Genomic DNA, 21,178 nt, shown 5'->3' on the forward strand with positions numbered 1-21,178 from the left:
CTGTAGTTCAGACTTTTGTTGGCTGAAAGCTTCCTCCGCGGACTGATGCGCCTTGTGGGATTTGAGGGCCGCTAGACATGCTTCATCCCGTTCTTTCTCCAAGCGTGCGCATCGCGCTTTCCAGCCTTCATGCTCGTTGATTTCCTGTTTCACCACGTCTAGGGTGTCCAGGGTGTTGGTTAGGCCGCGAATGCCATAGCCTATATCCAAGCTTAACTGAACAGAAATGAGTTATTATATACAGTGTTAACAAGAAAAGCGCACCAAGGCAACAAAAGAGATGTACCTTTTCCCAGCCAGTGTAAATGGTAGCACGATGAGCAGCAAAGGTCCCAGAGTCGTCGTAGGCCTGGTCCCGAGGAAGATGGGGGCCCGAAATAGCGCCAACCCACCAACTGCGGCATTGTCGAGTCGAGTCTCGGTGGTCACCACACGATCCCTAGCCTTGAAGTCGGGGCCTTGGACCGGCCCAACGGAAGGGGGGCTCTTTGCAGGCGACGCGGGAGCTACAGCCGCATGATATTCTGCCGGGGCAGCGGTAGGTAGCGAAGTCCCCATAGTTTTGCATCGCTTAGCTAGCAGGCTCTTCGCCGCAGAGTCATTGTTGCCCTCCTCTTCATCGCTGTCCCAGAGTTTCAACTTAGTGACGTCCATGTCAGGGGGTTGTAGAGGGGAGCCGATAGCTTCAAAGTTGTTCTCCCAGTCAGCAAGGGAAGAGTATGGGGTTGGGGCACCTGGTGGGCGGACTGTTGACTGCTCCGCGGTATGAGGGGCTTGAGCTGTCGTGGCTCGTTTGGCAGCAGCTTTGGAGCGGGAAATCTTCTTGGTGGTGTAGCCCCTCCTCTTGGTTTTAGGGGGGGAAGCTTTGGGTAGTCGTTCCTTGGGAGGAGGCAAACGATAGAAGGGTCCTTGGTACTTGCCAAAGTCTTTGAGAGAGGAATCCAGAAGAAGAGGGGTGCCTTTCTCCGGATCAATACCTAGAATGTCGCACTAATCACTACCTAGTGCACGGAGGTTCTAGAAGATGTCTGAGAAGACACCGGCGTATAGTTGTGAGTGTGAGTCGGATCTCCAGCCTGTGCACAAGAAAATTATAAGTTGTTAGCATCGAGAACGTGAAGATGAAATAGACGCGGTCAGACTACACTTACCGCTTGAGAGAAAATGTAAATGCCTCAGAGAGATTTCAGAAGGTATGTTCATGGACAGAAAGCTCCCAGACATATACAGCAGATAGTGATGCCACACTTTGTCGGAAGTAGTGATGTTGAGAACAAATGACTTCTTCCACGGATGGCTACAAAACGATTGGTAACACTCCCAAATTTGGTACTTTTCTTTATGTAATAGTGGGTAATCATGTCCTGGAGTTGGATTTTGGGGGAGTTGGTTTTGTTATAGAAGTTAGCGGCATACATGACTCGCTAGAAATTACCAATACCCTGACACGGCGGAATATTGAAATGATTGCATACTTTTATATCTAACAAGGATAAGGGAAATCGCAGATCGGCCACTATCTAACCTACCGTAGCGACAAGAGTTCCCGGCCGAGGTTTGACCAGGTGAGGGAAGTGAGTAACCCCAGACACGTGCTCTAAAACCACATCGTCTGGGATATCGTAAGCCGCCTTAACCGCAGCTAGGTTTGGTCGGTGGTAGTGTTAAGGGGGAGGAGGGAGCTTAAACGATCTTCCAGAGGTGGAGGGGACAGCGATAGGGCCATCCGAGTCCGAGGCCGAGGCCGCGGACTCAGATCTCTCAACAATGTGGCTACTGGACCTAGAGGAGGGAGACCTAGATCTGAGGGATATAGCGACGGATGAGCTTGCCGACTTAGAAGCCGACATGGTGCAAACGACACTAACTGTAGAGTTTAAAAGATGAAAGATTTAAAATGCACAAGTGGGAGAATCCACAGGTCACCAGCGAACAACAAAGCTAAAGTGTGTAATAAAGATTTGAAAGAGAGAAGGAAGAAGAAACAAACCTTGTCCACGAAGCAACAGCGGGCAAAGAAGATACCAAGATTCGAACCTAGAGCGAAAGCAGTGGAGAATCATCGTGAGGAAGGAGAGAGGTGGGGAAACAAAATGACTAAACGAAGGAGAAGTGTGAATGAAGAAACCGAATGAGGGGGGAGAGAAAGGAAAGGGTTTGAACGGGTTTCGAAGCGCCAGGGGTAATTCTTGGAGTTCAAAAACCGAAGAATCATAAGGATGGGCCAGCAGGTGAGTGACACGTGGAGGGGTAAAGAACGAGGCGTCAGGTTCTGCAGGTCATCATGATTGTTGGAAGCGTGCAAGACATGCGAGGTGTATGGAGCATGCAAAGAGAGTTAGGGTGACACGTGTTAAGAGGAAAGGGCCCAACGTTGGATAACAGGGCTTCCACTTTCCTATGGGCTCCAGGTTACAAAAACCAAGCACCGCGGTTTCAGTGGGAGAGGGTATCTCGGACCCCGAACTAAGAGTCCGAGGACCGAGAGGGGGCATCTGTATCGACCTAATTTATGACCACCGAGACGACAGGTGATGAGCCGGGGCAACATAATAAAAGAAGGAGAATGAGCACATGATCCAGTCTGCGAAACAGAGAAGTACCGCAGAATCCGGAAGGGCATAGGGGTCAGCGAGTGTCAATACCCCAAGAGGAGATGCTGAATAGGAAAAGAAAGAGCTGGAACACCATAGCCCGGACACGATAACTTGAGAGACAGGTGGACAATGCAAAGAGATGGAACACGAAAGGAGATCATGGGGAGAGGAGAGCGGTTAGAGAATATGGGAGCAGTTAGAGAAGAGAAAGCGGTTAAAAGGTATATAATGAAAAGAAAAAAGAGAGAAAAAAGAGGGAAAAGGAAGAAACCAGAGAGAAAGAGAGAAGAGTAAGTACTGAATACAAATAATCTTATAGGTTGTAATAAGAGATTATACAACCTATATTACTTTATGATCGTTGTCGTATAATAACAATTGTAAAATAAAACGAAAAATTGAATCACGCTAGTTTGGAACTTTGGATTCTTTCGTTTGTGCAGTTGAAAACTAGTTTTGTTGGCATACAAGTGGTGTCAATGGACCTGCCACGAGAAATTTCTGACTTTCGGTATAACACAAGTCTAAAAGACCTGGTAATAGAAAACTCAGTAATTGCTAGCTCCAAGCCCGGCCCATTGATACCCCTAGTTGGCAAATTTTATAGGTCCGAAAACTTGCCGGCGCCTTAAATAAATGTTGAAACTGCAGTGGAGAGTTACCTTTGTGCTTTCTAAACATCTTATTTCCAAGTATGATTGCGAAAAGTAGTAGCTCATTAAATATTAAATATCCATGGTGTTACTCATGTTACAAAACCCCCTTAAAGTTTTTCTTTTTCTTTTTTCTTTTTTAAATTATTGGAAAAAAAGAGGACTACCATTTCAAGGACATCTGACAAGATTAGTTCTAATTGTTAAATAAAGTGTAGTACTGTAGTCAGCATTTTGATGAGGTTGCTTTCATGTACCAGACTTACCAGTGCAATAGTGGACTGCATGCCCTTTGGCACAGCATTCCCCCAAGTGCAGTGCGCTACAAATTGTAATGCACTCAGTAACGCATCCCTACTAAGATCTCTAATAACACTAGTGCTAATCACAATCGATCAGTACGTTCCTAGCTTTTTCCTGACACCTCATGCTGCAGCCACTTAGATGTCGGATGATTTAGTAAAGCAAAACCACGAAGTTATCATTCCCTTCTATAATGTAGAAGCTTTCAAGGCAGTCATGAGTTCCTATAAGTCAAGTTCCTCGTAAAAGGGCCTCGTGATATTATTGCAGTGATATTATTGCACCACTTTAACGATGCCTCAATTAGCACAGAAGCAGAGCAACACAATATATACGTTAGAGAAAGTAGCTGAAAGATAACCATTTGGAATGTTGTGTACAAGCTCACGCGCTATAAGGACAATACTTATGGATCAAATAGAATGAAAATGGATATTCCACACTCACATTGTTCACCTGTATCCGGTCAGCAGGCTAGAGGAGTGTGTATATTCAACTCCCTATCTCATCTGCAGATGGAGTTTATCGCTTCTTAGTGGCCTAATATTTAAGGTTGTAGCCTTCATTTTCACGTCAGTCCGGTTTTAAAATGTTCATTACCTTCGAAGCTATGTGCAGATAAAGACGAGTCGAGGTTGTTATGCGTAAATCCAACATTTTGGTTCCGTAAAGTTCTCTTATAATATTCACTTTTCAGACATTTTACGACTTGGGCAATAAAAAATGCTGAACCTGGTAAAGCAGAGAAGTTAAATTAGAAATTATGTTCTTTTCTAATCAACGAGTCAAATCATTGAGGGAGAGAAGCTGATGTTATGTATATGTGTCATGAATCAATTTGAAAAGAAATAATAGCATAAACATGATCCCATAATGCAACTCCCAATTCTCATTTGGTTTTCTTGATGCCTGTTCAAAATAATGACAGCCCTTCCTTCTTCTCTTTCCTTTTTTTGACCACACAAATACTGTAAACAAGAACCACGTACAAATATGGAAAGGAATCAAACTAATCATGTATGTGATAAGATTATGGTTCATATAGCTACAGAGGACAGTTACAAAGCAGAAGAAGTCAACTTAGAAGATGTAGCTCAACCCAAAAGTTATTATCCCTTTCTAGTCCTTTTCTCAAAAATTCAAAAGGTTGCTAGGTCATGCAGATTTCAATGGAAGGTGGCTAAAGAGTTGGACATGAGCTTCACAGGTGCAGTTGCACTAAAACTTTCTATCTTTCCTTACATGAATAAATCACATCATCTTTTGATTCCACTAACTCACTGGCTATGTTACCCTTGACATCAGTGTCCAATCAACTACAAATTTCCTTTTGGATTATATGCTTCACCAATCTCCACCACCTTCTATCCTTTCAGTACATGCACACTTCTGTCGAACAATGTAGGTTGTATACTCTCATTGCCCTGCATTACCCAAAGTAAGGCAAACCACAAAATGGATCTATGGAACAAGCACATTTTCCTTTTTCTCTTCCTCACTATCTCAAGATTTGTTCTTCCAAGAGAAGACCAACCAAAAGGACATGGAATTAACACCGATCTATTAGGGCTCCTAGGTTTCCAGAAAAGCATACATTTTGATCCTCAGAATTTTCTTGCTAATTGGAATGAAACACTCCACGTTTGCCAGTGGAATGGAGTATCATGCAGTCGGAATCACAAAAGAGTGACAGGGCTTAATCTCAAAAGAAAATATCTTCAAGGAACAATATCACCGCTATTGTGTAACCTCTCTTCTCTTGAACAGCTTGATTTATCGGAGAATTCACTACACGGACCCATTCCTACTGAGTTTGGAGCACTAGCTAGCTTAGAAGAATTCAGTCTACGTGCAAATCAGATTGAGGATGAAGTTCCTGAAAGCTTTGGTCATCTCAAACAACTTCGGTTCATTGACCTAAGCCGAAACCAACTACATGGTCGGCTTCCCCTCTCCTTGTTCTACAACTGTTCTGCACTAATGTATGTGGACCTCTCAGATAACATGTTCATTGGTTTTATCCCTTCACAGATAGGACAATATCTAAACTCTCTTGAAACACTTCGCCTTTATATAAACCAATTGAGTGGGATAATTCCAGCTTCTCTATCTAATTCATCTCGTTTGATAGAGCTAGACCTGGAGTACAACTTTCTGACTGGCTCACTGCCATCAGAGATTCTGCAAAATATGCCATTGTTAGAGATACTTTATCTTTCAGGTAATAGTCTGGAAAGTCACGATGCTAACACAAATCTCACCCCTTTCTTCACCTCCATTGCAAATTTGACGCATCTGAGGGAACTTGAGTTAGCAGGAAACTTGCTTGGAGGTGAACTGCCTGCGGTCATCAGCGTGCTCAAGACCAATCTTTCCGAGATTCACCTGGAGGAAAACCTTATCCATGGTATGATTCCACCTCATATAGCGAACATTTCAAGTTTAACACTCTTAAATCTATCAAGCAACTCCCTAAGTGGAAGCATTCCTTCAGAAATAAGTCTACTACCCAGGTTAGAAAGGCTGTGCTTATCAAATAATTCATTAAATGGTGCAGTTCCGGATCTTCTAGGTGATCTAAGTCACCTAGGGCTATTAGACCTGTCAAGTAACAAACTTTCAGGTCCCATACCAGCCTCATTAGGAAACCTCACTCAGCTGAGAATGCTCTTCCTCCACAAGAACTTGCTTTCAGGAACCATACCATCAAGCCTAGAAGGCTGTATAAATTTAGATATCCTGGACGTATCATATAACAAACTAACTGGAAACATAGCTGCAGAAGTCGCTGGCTTCAGAGATATGGGAATTTACTTAAATATGTCTAACAATTTTCTGAGAGGTAAACTGCCAATGGAGCTTAGCAAAATGAAAATGGTTCGTGCTATCGATCTGTCGTCAAACAATTTCAGTGGCAATATTCCTCCAAATTTGTCAAACTGCGAAGCAGCAGAGACCATCAACCTTGCTAATAATTCTCTTCAAGGAAAACTTCCTTCATCCTTGGGCGATCTTCTGAACCTCCAAACTTTAGATCTCTCACACAATCTACTTTCTGGGGAGATTCCAGCCTCATTCAGTAAATCCCACAGTCTAGTTCAATTGAACCTATCATTCAATAACTTCAACGGATCCATCCCACAGGGTGGTCTCTTTAACTCTTTACCATTCGAGTCATTTCAGGGCAATCCACATCTCTGTTGGCCGTCAGCAGAGCTGCAAAGTTGCTATCCAAGAAAAGCATCAACATCATATTCATATTCTTGCAAATTTCTGATCTTGCTTGTCAGTATCGTATCCACATTCGTATTTCTTGCTACAATCTCTTGTGGGTTGGCGTATTATATGGCAAAAGGATTCAAGGTTATAAAGAAGAAAAGGATCTCAAACAAGCTCTTTATGCATCTAAAGTCTAGCTATCCAAGACTCAGTTATAAAGAAATTGTGGAGGCCACTGGGGGATTTGAACAGAGCAGATTGATTGGCTCTGGCAGCTTTGGACATGTCTATAGAGGAGTGCTAAGAGACGGAAACATAGTCGCCGTGAAGGTCTTAAAGTTGCAAGCTGGGAATTCCACCAAGAGCTTTGACAGAGAGTGCCAGATTTTGAAGCGGATTCGGCATCGCAACTTGATGAGGATTATAACAGCCTGTAACCTTTCTGAATTCAAGGCTTTGGTTCTTCCATTCATGTCTAATGGAAGCCTAGAAAGTCATCTTTATCCTAAAAGCTCGAGTTCCTCTTTGGACTTGAGCTTGATTACGAGGGTGAATATCTGCAGTGATGTAGCAGAGGGATTGGCTTACTTGCACCACCACTCTCCAGTTCAAGTCATTCATTGTGACTTGAAGCCATGCAATATCCTCCTTGACAACGACATGACTGCACTTGTATCAGACTTTGGGATTGCAAGGCTGGTAATGAAAGTTGGGGAGGTAAAGGAATTAACAGAGAAGACAAACAGCTCAACAGCCAATTTGCTATGTGGATCAATTGGTTATATTGCCCCAGGTATCAATGTCTTTCTTTCAAGAAAATATGCAGCTCATGAGACAAGTGACTGCACGACGTATGCACAGATATTCGTAAATTGGATTAAAGATTACATGCATGCATTCAATCATGTGTGTATGAAGTTCGCACACAGTACATAGATGTCTATGTCTATATTATCACCTCCACACACAGATACAGACTTCCTACCTAATACCTTAAGTTTATGATCTAAATGCAAGGTTTCTTTTCCCTTAAAGAATGAGCACAAATAAAAATTTGTGATTCTAAAGGCGCCCTACAACCAGATATTAAATAGTAGCTTTGCTAACATCTTCCACAAATATTTGTAGTTTCCTACAAACATTAATACTCTTGTCATGTACGGCAGGACTAATTAATCGATCTGTCATATCTTTCTCACTTATTGTCGTATTTATTCACTTCTAATTTCACTCAGAGTATGGGTTGGGAAGAAGTGCTTCCGTGAAAGGTGATGTCTACAGTTTTGGAGTTCTTGTTCTGGAAATGATCACTAGAAAGAGACCGACACATGACCTGTTCAGAGAAGGTTTGAGCTTGCCAAAATGGGTGAAAAGCCAGTACCGTGGTCATTTGGAGAAGATTATTGACCCCTATTTAGTTAAATCTGCAAGGGAGCAGATCCCTGAGTTTAGGAACATGTGGGAGATTGTGATTGTCGAACTGATTGAACTGGGTCTACTTTGTACACAAGATGGTCCTTCATCCAGGCCTACAATGATCGATGCGGCGGATGACCTTGATAGACTCAAAAGGTATCTGTGTGGTGACAACACGATGACTATTGCATCCTCACTAGGAATATCATCTTCTGCTGTTATGTGAAATACTTGCCAAATGGTTTAAGGTCATCGGCATGTTATGGAACTGTTTTCTTGGAAGTTTTGATGTTAGCTTTGGCACATGTTTCTACTAATAATGTTGCATAACAACTTGCTGGTGATGTCCAAAATGGCACCAGGTCGGTAGCTGTACTAGTTGCCATTCCCAGAAATACACTCTTAAATCAACATTTCCTAATCAAAGATTTGTTACTGACTGCAACATTGTTACAATGCTTCTTGTTGACAGGATTCTGATTACGTTTTACCCGTTTGAGTTTCAGATTTTTGCTGAAACACAATTCTTTCTCTATGTTCAATAGGGATCTATGGTCCAGCAATTATCAGTTGTTCGAAGTCCAAACAGCCAAAATTCTATGAAACAAACATGCTTTTTAATGCAATGCAAAAGTGTGTACTCCCAAGTCCTACTTACCTGCAATCACTCCAGTTCTTCTACTGTTCCACGAACTTCCTGGATCTGCACAAAATGAAAGATTTGATTACAATGCTATATCGGAAAAAACTACCCCGAAACTAAGCTGTAGCTGAGATCTAATGAGATTTTCTTGGTCTCATTAATCATATAGTAAGACCTCCTTGTTTTAGTCAAGTGTAGACATAAACTTTACTTTACTAATTCTGAATCAAGCTCATTCTGAAGTAACTAACATACTTCAGTGGTTGCAATTTCTTTCTCGTATAGACACGAGTCAGTATCGGACCAACATGTTCACCACCTTTTAAACTATCTAGACACTGAGGAAATGGGTAGTGATAGTAATATCAAAATTAATCAGAATCTCATACTCAGGAACCTGATCAATAACAGTTTCCCAGTAGGCACTTGCATGTGCGTGGGGCATAGTAGGACGTATTGACCTTAGAGACCCTATTTCCTTGGGAAAGAATGGCCAACAAGAACTAGGAATATCCAATGTCAAGTGCTATCGGAAGATAAATGACATCTGTTTGACACATTAACAAGAGGTCTTCATTCTGAGTAGAGTGCGAGACATGGTGCTTGTAGCAGGACTGAATGACCGAGCTGGGCAGAAGTGGTTGCAGCCTTCTAATTTCCTCGAATGGATCAGAACGTAGGATGTTGGCATCTGATTAGCTTATTTGTGATATGGGATACTACTTGAAATATTTAAGTCAAGTTTCTTGTAGCAGGGAAAAAATATATCCGGTAGATAAGACTTTCACTCCATCATCTATGCCTAAAAGGTATTTGACTGGGATATCACCAGAAGAGGTAGTTCTGCAGAGGCTTCCTTTTGTAGTTATAAAAGTTGAAAAAGATAAAAAATCTATGAATCGTATTATAGAAACTTTAAATGAAAGATCGATTTAATAGAAGAATATCCCGACCCTCGACTCCTCCCACAGTTCCAACCAACGGAAAACGGACAGCCTATTCCCTACTGGTCTCTTGGTAAAAGGTGAAGCCATTAAGGATGTTAAGTGTTAAGCTGAGTGATCACCAGCGGTTCCACAAAGAAGAATTTCATGAATTCAAAAGACAACCAGATTACGCAAACAAGTCATGATAAATGACACTTACATATTGGACGTCATTCTAGAGTTGCTCCCAAATATCTCCACGAAACACACCAGCTTGAACTGCGGCAGAAACACCCAAAACAACGGCCTCATCAGGACTCACTCCTTTGTGTGGTCTCTTACCAAATTTCTCCGCCACCCCTCTGTAGTTTTGGAACTCTTGCCATCCATCCAACAAGAAGAACCTCATCCACATCGTTGGTAGTTATACCACCATCTTTCAAACAACTCTCACACAGGTTTCTAGTCTTCTCAATCAAGTTGTTTACCACAGACTCAAACTCCAATCTAGTGAGTACGATATTCATATTTTTTATACCAGCGATGCATCATTGTTTGCAATAGGCAGATTGATCTTAGATTCAAAAGTAGACGAGAGTTCTATTTTTGCATTCTCAGCTGCTTCACGCAGGTAAGCCTCCCAAGTGCTAACTTGATCTTCGTAAGATCAATTGCCTCAGCTCGTTTAAAATCGCTCACCAAGTACACCAGTAAAGCAATGTCAAAGTCCTCCCCACCCAAGTATTTGTCAGTGCTTCTGCCTTTGATGTCAAAAGTACCATTGGAGATTTTTAATACCGAAGCATCAAAAGTCCCACCAAGATCAACAACTGCAAAAAGACCTTCCTTATTAAGCAACCCATATGAAATTGCAGCTGCAATAGGCTGTTGAAAACCTTTCTGAGCTAGCCCAGCCATCCTGCCAGCGTTCATTATCACACAAACCTGCTCATCAGTGAACCATAAGGGAAATGTGACAAAAGCTTTTGAAACCGACTTTCCAATATAGGACTCTGCAGTCTGTTTTATGTTGGCCATTATAATAGCTGCAATTTGCTCTAGGGAATACTTTTGGCCATAGCTGAAATCCACACATCACCATTCGGACGCATGATTATCTTGTAAGGAACCATCTTCCTTTCTTTCCGTACAAAGTGGTCATCAAACTGGAAAAGTCCCCGCACAACTCTTGGCCTCAGCTCTGATAGACGTGAAGATGTCAAGTCTTTCACATGTCCCGAGACCTCCTCTCGTATATGAATAGAATTGACCCTTCAAATAAGTTCAATCTTATAGAGAAATTGGCAATTTAACATAATATCGGAGCCACTGGTTTCTGAGAGGTCTCAGATTCAACTTCTACCAAGTGAAGTGTTTTACCCGAAACCTCCTCTTATATATGAATAGAATTGACCCTTCACATAAGTTCAAACTTATGTAGAAATTGGCAATTTAACACAAACTCTCCTTTCTTGTTTATGGAAACCAATGATGGAAACTTTAAAATAACCTTTGCACTCTCTCCCTCCATAACTATAACGCGTATATTGATCGTACCAAAACCGATACCAATGTAATGATTCTTGCCATCTCCTGATGTCGCCATACACAATCTGTCCAAGTGAGACAACCAGAGAAAGGGTTTCATTAGCAAGGTTAATTAGGAGTCCACATTTCCCAGTTGTTACATAGCTAGTCACACACACAAAGAAAGAGATAAAACCCAAGACACAAATTTAAGGTTGGTAGTGTGGTTTAGCTAGTTTGAAACACCAAAAAAGGTTACTCACTGTAATATTTTTCTTTCTCCGAGAATTTTGTTGGTGGGTTTTGGGCTTCCACTTTTAATGAGAAAAGAGGAGTAAGAAAAGGCAACTGTTGCAGCCGTTAGCTCAAAATGGCGATGTTAAGGAGGGTTTCTTCTGCTACTTTCTCCCTATCTTGCATTCTCTTTCCTTCTTTCGTTCCAAAACTACTACTACTACGTATCACCCACGTCAATCATCAACCACTTCTGCCGATAAAGACCACTTTGATTTTCATTTATTAGTAAATTTAGTAAGAGATCGTTGCAAATCTGGAACCCTCGAGCTTGACGAGGCATTGGGTTTCTTTAATGAGTTGATTCGGTATCGACCCTTGCCTTCCATTCACACTTTCAACCAATTGTTAGGAGCCCTTGTCAAGACCAAACACTTTTCTGTTGTTTTATCTATGTACAATGCAATGGCTTCCCATGGAGTCCAACCTAACATTGTGACACTTACTATCATGATCAACTGCTACTCTTTTTATGGGTCGGGTGGATTTCGGGTTTTCTACTGGGGACTATTCTGAAACGTGGCTTTGAACCGGATGCTTTTTACTTTCAATACTCTTCTCAAGGGTTTGTTTACGGAGGGAAAATCAGCACCAGCTTTGGAATTGTTCAACAAAATGGTGGCAAATCGATATCCATGCAATGTAGTCACTTATGGGGTTGTCATCAATTGGTTCTGCAAATCATTAAATTCAGATACTGCCCTTCATTTGATGAGCTCAATGGAAAAGGAAAAGCTGAAGCCGGACATCCATATATATAGTATGATCATTGACTGCCTTTGCAAGGAAAACCTGGTGTATGATGCCTTCAATCTCTTTCAGGATATGATTGCTCGAGGGTAGGACCAGTGAAGCACTTCAAGTGTTTGAATTGATGCTTCAAAGAGGTATAATGTCTGATGTCACACGTTATACATCTTTGATTCATGGCCTATGCATCTCCAAGAATTGGAACAAGGCAATTCAATTGTTCCATGATATGATCAGTCGAGGAATCTTGCCAAATGTGCAAACATACAGTATTTTGGTTGACACTTATTCCAAAGAAGGGAAAGTTAGTGAGGCACATCAACTATTAGAGGAGATGATCCAAAGAAATATGGCACCTAACAGTATCACATACAACTCTTTGATGGATGGGTATTGTTTGCAAGGTCGAATGGAAGAGGCTGTGAATGTTTTTCTTTTAATGGTTGACGCTGGTCTGGAACCCAACATTGTTAATTGTAATACTTTGATTAATGGTTATTGCAAGGCTAAGAGAATAGATGAGGCTATGCAACTTTATGATAAATTGAAGTGCAAGTGTTTGAATCCTGATGTTGTTACATATAACACTCTTATTGGTGGGCTATGTAAGGTCGGGAGAGTTGCGGATGCAAAGAAATTTTTTGAAGACATGCAAACTCATGGACAAAGTCCAGATATTCTCACATATGGTACTTTAATAGAAGGTTTGTGTGTGCTACGGTGGTCTTTACGAAGCAATGGAATTGATTCATTTGATGGAAAGCAATGGGTTAAAAGCTAATGTTGTGATTTATAGCAGTATAATTCACCACATGTGCAGAGAAGGAAATTTGTTGGAAGCAAAGGAACTATTTGACAACCTTTCTTCAAAAGAGGTGCTGCCCAACACCATAACATATACCGCAATGATCAATGGTTTTTGTCGAGGGGGCATGTTAATTGATGCTCAACGTTTGTTCATAGAGATGGAAGAGAATAGTGTTGCTCCAAATGACCGCATCGCTCAATATCATGGTTCAAGGATTTCTCAAAGGCAGAAATTTTGAGAAGGCAGTGCAATTTCTTAAGGCAATGGATGAGAGGAGGTTCTCGGCGGATGCAAATACTATGTCTATGGTTATAAATTTGCTGGGTAAAGATGAACCAAATCATGAGAGTTTGGACATACTTCGTAATTTCTTGTTGTAAGGGTGAGCTGCGGATGATATTCTTCGGTTGGGACTGTTGTTATCAATCATGTTCTGTATGACCTGTTGTGACGAACAAGCTTTTGTTATCCTGGTACATCAGCTCATAGTTAATCTTGTAACGAGTACATCCTCCAACCATTTTCTTGAATTTCATAAGTTTTAAAATTTTCTAATCGATAACTTAATATGTTCTTTTTATTTTATTTTTTATCATCCATTATATATTACCTTCAATTTAACGGATTACATCTCAGTTAATAGTTTATTAGTATCCATACTATTAATTCGTACACAAAGTGAGGTCTTTCTAAACTATTGTTTGCTGTATATGATTATGTATATTCTTTGTATTTCTTAAGCTAATCTTTAAGAGCATTGATGCGTTCGATATCTATAGTTTGCTGTATATTATTATGCATTCGTTGTATTTCTTGAGAGATTGTTGAAGAGCATTGACGTTTTCCATGTCCTATTGGAATACCATTTTGGTCAAAACTTAAAAGTACTATGTATGCAATATCTTAGTGGTATGCCCATAGTTTGTTAAGAACATTTTCCATCTGATTTCAGGAGAGTCCATGCATGTGAGATACCATTGGATAGCACTATGAACTTAGAAAGTTCACCTATAGGTAAAGTTATGTCTTACATGATAAAACCTAGGACATGGATCTGACGGTGTAGATGGTTGGTTTCTGATCTTCACGGAAGCAGCTCACCACACTTGAAATTTTATTTTTTATGCCAATGAGCCTCTTAAACTTACTGGTAGTGGATAAGTTTCTCAGAATGGTAATTCTCCATTAGTTCCCAAAACTCTGAAAGAAAAAAAGCTTTTCCAATTACTTGGTACAAGCTGTATATTTCAAAAAGTGACATGTCCAAAAGTCATTTTCCTAATTCACTTTCCATGTTAGAGTTTCTTTTTCTTTTATCCTTGGCTCCCCATAGCAAATTAAGAGAAGCGGTTGAGTAACTGAGCGATCAGATCTACCAAATGCCTATGGAATAAGGACAACAACTAGTATCGTTTGGAAGCTTAAGCTAATAGCAGACAGATCAATGTGGTGATAGGTCCCAGACTATGATACCTGGATAAGGACTCAGGAACACGGTTATGTGGTACAACACATAATCTTAAATATATGGGGACAAAGGTACACTTACTGGTATTTTATTTTTTGTAAGTCATTGTTTTTGTGCACATGATTAAGTTATCATAGTGTCTAGATTTAACATTATATTATGGGAATCTCACGGATTTTGTGGGGGTGGGGAACCGGGAAAAGGATCTCTTGTAAGTTGCAATTGACTTCCTTTTCATTCTTGTTTTAAATGAGTGGACCAATTTCGAAAACACCTCCAGTGGTTCACTCATCCCACTTCAAACTAAGACTCCAAGAGTGAGGGAACTTTTAGACGAGATGGGGATGACACATTTTTGTTTTTAGCTCAAACGTACTTGAGAGAGAGAGAGAGAGAGATCTTCTTGAAGGCACTCAACTAGTGGGTAACATCTACGAATAATTGCCTAATCACCTTGGATGAGTGATCCGCCTTTGAATAATGGCCTAATCGGTATCCCTTTGAAAGCTAAGCTGTGCAAAATGTCTACGTGTTGGCTTATAGAGAGAACCTTTCTTACTTGACTACTGCAGAGACCAAGGTGTGTGGCATTTCTTTGCAAATTTAGTTAATTAATAATGGTACTGCACTTATAAATTTAGAACTGATGAAACTATGGGTCTATAGCAAGATTATTTGATTCGCGTATATGTTTCAAAAATGCCTATACATTTCTTTGTTCAACAAACTACTTGTAGGCTATACTGTGATGAATTGAGGAGAGTGGGTGGAAAGGGGAGGTGGAGTTGTTTGAAGTGGATGGAGAGAACCGTGCATTTTATATCTTTGATCCTGATTGTTCCTCATCTGTTTTCTTGTGTTGTGGTCATGTTTTAATACAATTATACAAATGAACGCAATATAGATTTATAGTCATGAGTTCCTTGTTCCTCTCCAATGCAACAACATGTGTCACTCCTTCTCAAAAACTGGTTTTAGTTATAACAGCTCTTCTTTTCCCTCCAACTGCCCACTTCCAAGGCTTCTAAACAGAACCTATAATCCCATTTATTCCTTCTCCCTCGTCAACTTCATTCAGGGTGAATTGCAGAAAGAGTAATCAAGAAGATGGCATGCTTTCAGTGTCCCAAGCTTATGATGTTCTTGGTGTCACTAGGAACTGCTCTTTCATTGAGCTAAAAACTGCTTTTCGATCAATAGTACTGAAAACCAATTCTTATTAGTTTGATGTATTAATTTAAAGTTATAGTCGGTATTATCTGGTTGATGTGATAACTGAATATTTATTTCTGTCTGGTTATTTTAGGTCAAGCAATTCCATCCTGATGTTCAGAAAGATTCTGGTGATACAGATATTATGATTCGTCAAGTGTTTAAGGCATCTGGGGGTAATTCTTCCTGCCAGCCTTATTCTCCTGGAAATTTTCTGTAAATCACCATGTCCATATAACTCTTGTCAACTTTTCAAGTACTGTAACTGTTTTGGAAATTTGTTCTCCTAAGATGAAACAATTTTTTGTTAAGATAGTCTCAGATCTCCCATGAGCTGTAACTGCTACCACATGAACTGTTTCTAATCAACTTAAATAATTTAATTAAAACATTTAATGGCAATTGACATCTAAGGATGCCTTCCTAAAAGCTGGCAGAATTTGTGAGGCAATTGACATCTGAGGATATTAATGTCAGAACTAATTTAGATATGCTAGGCTAGCTCAAGTGTCATATGCGTCTGTAGATAGTTCTAATACTTGAGAGTCTGTTACCAACAAATTGATAGGTTTACCAACCAAGCAGTGTGTACCCTGTGACTCAGCCGAAGCAGCAGCTCAATTTTTTGATTCCAAAGGTTTATTTGCATCTGTATCTAGTATTTTAGTAGTAGCTTCCTGGCGGGACCATGTAAAGATGCTGGTATCCTGAAGTTGAACCGGTCATTGAAAGCAAAAGAGTATTGCTCAGACTCAGACTCCTTTCAGGTGATAGTCAAAATTACGGATCAGAAAAAATTAAAAAATGTAGAAGTTACAACTAAGAAGAAGCTGTTCCCACTTCTGTTTTATTACTCTTTAACCTTAGTCGAAGGTACATCATCTTCACCAAATCTTGTGTTTTGAGGAGGTTTTTGGATGTTTAAGTTGTTAAACTCTTCTTTTGGCTTGTGCCCATCCTTTGACCACGTCGATGCCCAAATACTACTACAAATTAAGACGGGAAGAGAAGGGGAAAAAGTAGGGATGGAGACATTAGGTTTTTGATTGGATTCCTTCCTTGTACAGAATGATCACTCATTATGTGGTCATTTGACCTCTTTGGTTGCACAAGGAAGATTGGGATCTTAAATAAGAAGTCTGCATCTCTTAACTGAAATGACATTGAAGCAAGGATGTCGCAGTTGTTTATCTGAAGATCCAGTGATGAGAATGTTTTTCTTCAACACTTTTTGGTGTTTATTTGGACATTTATCCTGTCTCCTCAAGCTTGGGCTTTCTTTTCCGAGTTTGGAACCTCAACTAGCATTCCTTTTTTCTCATAGCCTCCACATGATGTACTCTTCTTTTAGTAAAGGCGTACGCTGTACAGCCATAGGCATTGGTATGAGTTCAATTAACTTATAGGCATTATACCAGCCATTTTTAGGCATCCTTTATAACTGGTGGTATCAGAATATGTCAGCTTTTAAGCGAATGGTAATGCCTTTTTTTCCTGGATTTGATGTTAGAGGATATGAATATGACGAATTGACGACTTAGCTTTTATGTAGACCATTGCGTTAAGATGATGCCTAAGTTAGCCACATCCATTTGCTCTCTATAGAATGAAAACAGACAACATTAGAATAGAAGTGTCAGCAATCTAATTTGTCTCTGTGGTAACACTTGAGACCTGAGAAGAGAGCATAGGCATAGGCATCAGTGCAACCAATTTATAGGCATCATACTAGGCGAAAAAGGATTTAAAGTCATCATTTATAATCGGGGGTACCAGAAGATAGGAATATGACAGTTTTTTGTAAATATAAATGCCTTCCTTTACGTGTCTTTTTGTCTCTTCCAATTTAATGTAGGAAGATGGAAGTATGACGACGAGTTTTTTTTTACCTGAAACCATTGCCTAATTAACCACCTCCATTGCTCTTTATACTTTTATAAACCAAAAGATACAAAATTAGAATAGAAGTGTCTGCACAAAGAATTTGTCTGTGTTAACACTGCCACACTGGATATCTGAGACCAATCGCTGTATTTACCTGATTTTGTATTTGTGTAACAAAGAAGGGACGAATGCTTGAGTTTGAAGTGCAGCAAATATTCATGGCATCTAATACATAGATATCGAGACAGTAGACCTCAACAAGTGCTTTAATTGGTCAGTTTTAGTTGTTGGGCTTGTATGCTTCTTCCGAATTCCTATTACAGAGATCACAATGATTTGATGAAAGAGCATTCTGTTTGACATCTGTTACTACCAAAGCTGTTTTATAATATGTCTTTTTGACGTAATACCTAATGCTTTTTAGATTTTAAATAGTAGTTACTACTGGGGTAGGCATCATAGTTTTATATAGATCTTCAACTTTGACTTTTTATCATCATCCTGTTTCAAATGCAGGTGACCAGGTCATGTCTCGAACGTCATCTTTTTGGTTGAACAATGTTAAAATTGAAATCTGGAAGCTTCTACTAGTAAGTGTATCTAATTTCAAGTCATAACTTGGAGATTTCCGTATTTTCCTGGACTTTTTCTGCTGAAAATTGCTGCATATTCAAATTTCATGTTACATATTATGAAAAATACTTCAGGTAGAGGAGTTTATAGTTATTAATGACTGTCCTTATTTTGATTCTGCTTATAGAAATAGCCAAAGTTCTATAGCTTTAGTAGAACATTGGAGAAGCTTTGGCGTAAGCCTTCAAGCTAGTTATACGAAAGTTGGACATGTTGTTTCATGTTTGAAGTAACCAAATCAGAACTCCTTTTCTTCTTTGTATAGTATGATCGTTCAGCTCTAGCCTGTAGGAGGATTTGAGCCACTTGAGAAAAGTAAAGACCCCAAAGTAATGCTTGATTTACCAAGATAGTGGACTTACTGACTTACTCTTTTTAGTAAAAGACATATTGAGCTTTGTTTCTATGTTTCTATGGTTGTTTGTCTGTTTGTTTATTTTTAATTTTTAATTTTTATTGCTTTTTATTTATTTTTGTTGTTGTTTTCATTTGGTGAGATGGTGAACTTTTTTCAGAGGAGCCCCTAGTAGCATTTGCACAATCTGATAGGCGTGTAAGAAAATGTAAAACCTAGATTACCAGGTATGAGGAGAAGACGGTCTTAGTGTATGATACTTAACAATAGTTAGGCACTTATGAAGTAGGATCTAAAAGACAAGGGGAATAAGATGAATCAAACTATTTACATTGCTTCATTTGAGGAAAGGACATCACTGAGGAACTACCCTTCTATTTAGTTTTCAGGACTTCTACACATTGCTCGGATTGTTGCCTAGTAAGATTCTTGAAAGATTGTCTTGTTGCTATATTAATATAGACAACTTTGTTTTCTTTTTTTGAGAGGTTACCTAAAGCTCTGGTTAGTCCCGAATAGTGTAGTCTCTATCCCGAGGCTATAATATTTCACCTCCCCAATACAAGCTCAGACTACCATGCGATCTCTCTTATAGCCCAAACTGACTTACTTCATGGCCTTTACATATAGGCATATAGGTTTTAAGTTATGATGGATTTATTAGCTGGATGCTAGTTGTAGCATGCTTGTCCGCCTACTCTTCTTTTGCTATATCAACAGAAACCGGCATGCATAAGGCTGTTGTTAGTGTTCACATTTGTTATGCGCTTTAAACAACTTTGGGGGATTGTTTTTTGAGCAATTTGTTTTCAGTTTTGGTAAAATATGGTGAACAGAATGGATTACAGACACTCTCTTTATCTCTGTAAATACTTTTGTGCAGCTTTTTTGGGGTAAAAGTGGTTTCAAACAGGGCTAGTTCCTTGAAAATGTGATGTCCTCTTACACGAACAAGGCTTCCTATGTTTCATTTTTGTTGACGGAGACACAAAATTCATGCGTAGTTTCAATTTAAGAATTTTGGATAGCCAAATCATTTTATCTAAAAATACTTGTTTTTGCTTCCCCTGAGACATTTAGATATCCTAGCTCAATTGTCAGTGTGTGTCATATGGCTGTCTTGACAGATGTTTGGTCAAGTTCTAATATTTGACAGTCAGACCTTGAAAATTGATAGTGTTTTTTTACCAGATAAGGTGTACCATGTTCCTTTGAGGTTATCCCATCCTTGACAGGAGAAGCATCTCAGTTTCTTGATTTTAAAGCTTTATTTTATATCAAAGAGTTGATTTTCTGTGATTCATATTTTAATCTATTAACTACTTGTAATTCATTTTCATATATATATATTGATATTAGGTTTCCTGGGCGCGAACTTGTAAAAATGGCGGTGTCCTGAAGCTGAGCCAGAAGCTACTCATTACTGCCATCAAAAGCATAGGCATGGGCATCGCTCAAACTGATAGAGTGAATCATCTCCTTTGTTGGTGTCCTTTCAAGTCAGAAACAGAATGAGCCCAAACCTGGGCTGAAGAACCCGTGGATTTTATAGGCAAAATCTGAGTTGAAGAGCCTAGTAGAACTCAACTTACTAACTTAGAACTTGTTAAATTTTGTGTACCAAGAGATTATGTTAGGAAGCTATTACTGAATACTAATGGTAACTTAGTACCCAAAAAAGAAATTTAAAAACTGATTCCTAAAAGGAAATCTCGATTAATCGTTTATAGCAAGGGCCAAAAATCAATATAAATCATCGCCCTGCTACGACCTCAAATCTTGTCCATTGCATCTTTCCAACCTCAAATCTTGTCCATTGCATCTTTCCAAATTTGCCCGGTGACATCCTATATGATATCTACTCGAGATTACCAATCCAATCCCTCTCTCAATGCAGGTTTGTATGCAAAGATTGGCGCAAATACTGGTATAGTTTTATTAGTGATCGTCTTTTTTAGAAATTGTACCATTCTAGAAATAATCAGGAAGATCCTCTTGTACTTTGCTGCACCGATAAAGAATATAGCTCTACTTGACCGACCATGAAACCTCTTTGAAGTCCCTTAATACTTGCCTACTCTTAGCCCCCAAAAAATTCAAAATAGTCGGTTCTTCTAATGGTTTGATGTGTCTGTCTACTAATGATCGATCTTTCTATATCTGTAATCCCATTACAAGAGAGATCTTGGAGCTTCGAAAAACCCCTTTTCACCTTCCTAAAAACTATCATTACTGGCGTGGTCAATCTGGATTTGCCTTTGATGTTACTACCCGCACATTCAAGGTCGTTTATACTTTGGTGTGCGGCTATGATGGCTATCTCCGTACTGAGGTTTATATGTATACACTTGGGTCTCGGACTTGGAGATGGGTTGACCTTGTTCCCGCTATTATTCTTCGCTTTAGACCCGACTCTTCTCAGGTTCTCTTACATGACTCTACATTGGCTAACAGATAATGTTGGCGATCCATATAAAGGGTGTATTGGAG

General features: G+C 39.7%; 1 protein-coding gene, 3 long non-coding RNA genes and 1 pseudogene across 4 annotated transcripts; 3 read left to right on the plus strand and 2 right to left on the minus strand.

The window, feature by feature from the left end:
* Window positions 1–4,553: 4,553 nt before the first annotated feature.
* On the minus strand, window positions 4,554–5,954 carry LOC147518935 (uncharacterized). Its single transcript, XR_015211930.1, has 2 exons — window positions 5,815–5,954; window positions 4,554–5,734 (listed from the first exon to the last, which is right to left on the minus strand). It is a non-coding gene; the product is annotated as an uncharacterized LOC147518935 (long non-coding RNA).
* Window positions 5,009–8,633, plus strand: LOC147518936 (putative leucine-rich repeat receptor-like serine/threonine-protein kinase At2g24130). The gene is made up of 2 exons (XM_086590626.1): window positions 5,009–7,565; window positions 8,008–8,633. The coding sequence occupies exons 1-2, from the start codon at window positions 5,009–5,011 to the stop codon at window positions 8,412–8,414; spliced, it is 2,964 nt and encodes a 987-aa protein (XP_086446752.1). The 3' UTR covers window positions 8,415–8,633.
* Window positions 8,634–8,671: 38 nt separating this feature from the next.
* Window positions 8,672–11,373, minus strand: LOC147518937 (uncharacterized). The gene is made up of 2 exons (XR_015211931.1): window positions 9,978–11,373; window positions 8,672–8,891 (listed from the first exon to the last, which is right to left on the minus strand). It is a non-coding gene; the product is annotated as an uncharacterized LOC147518937 (long non-coding RNA).
* Window positions 11,374–11,656: 283 nt separating this feature from the next.
* On the plus strand, window positions 11,657–13,307 carry LOC147518938 (uncharacterized; annotated as a pseudogene).
* A 2,731-nt stretch (window positions 13,308–16,038) lies between these two features.
* Window positions 16,039–20,465, plus strand: LOC147518939 (uncharacterized). Its single transcript, XR_015211932.1, has 2 exons — window positions 16,039–18,290; window positions 20,048–20,465. It is a non-coding gene; the product is annotated as an uncharacterized LOC147518939 (long non-coding RNA).
* Window positions 20,466–21,178: the final 713 nt, after the last annotated feature.

The sequence above is a fragment of the Coptis chinensis genome, chromosome 2, assembly GCF_015680905.1.
Source record: "Coptis chinensis isolate HL-2020 chromosome 2, ASM1568090v1, whole genome shotgun sequence".
Classification (NCBI taxonomy): Eukaryota; Viridiplantae; Streptophyta; class Magnoliopsida; order Ranunculales; family Ranunculaceae; genus Coptis; species Coptis chinensis.

Coding starts and splice junctions, on each gene's coding strand:
- LOC147518936 (XM_086590626.1), top strand. CDS start 5,009: ATGGATCTATGGAACAAGCACATTTTCCTTTTTCTCTTCCTCACTATC. Junction 7,566..8,007: donor AATTGGTTATATTGCCCCAG/GTATCAATGTCT, acceptor AATTTCACTCAG/AGTATGGGTTGGGAAGAAGT.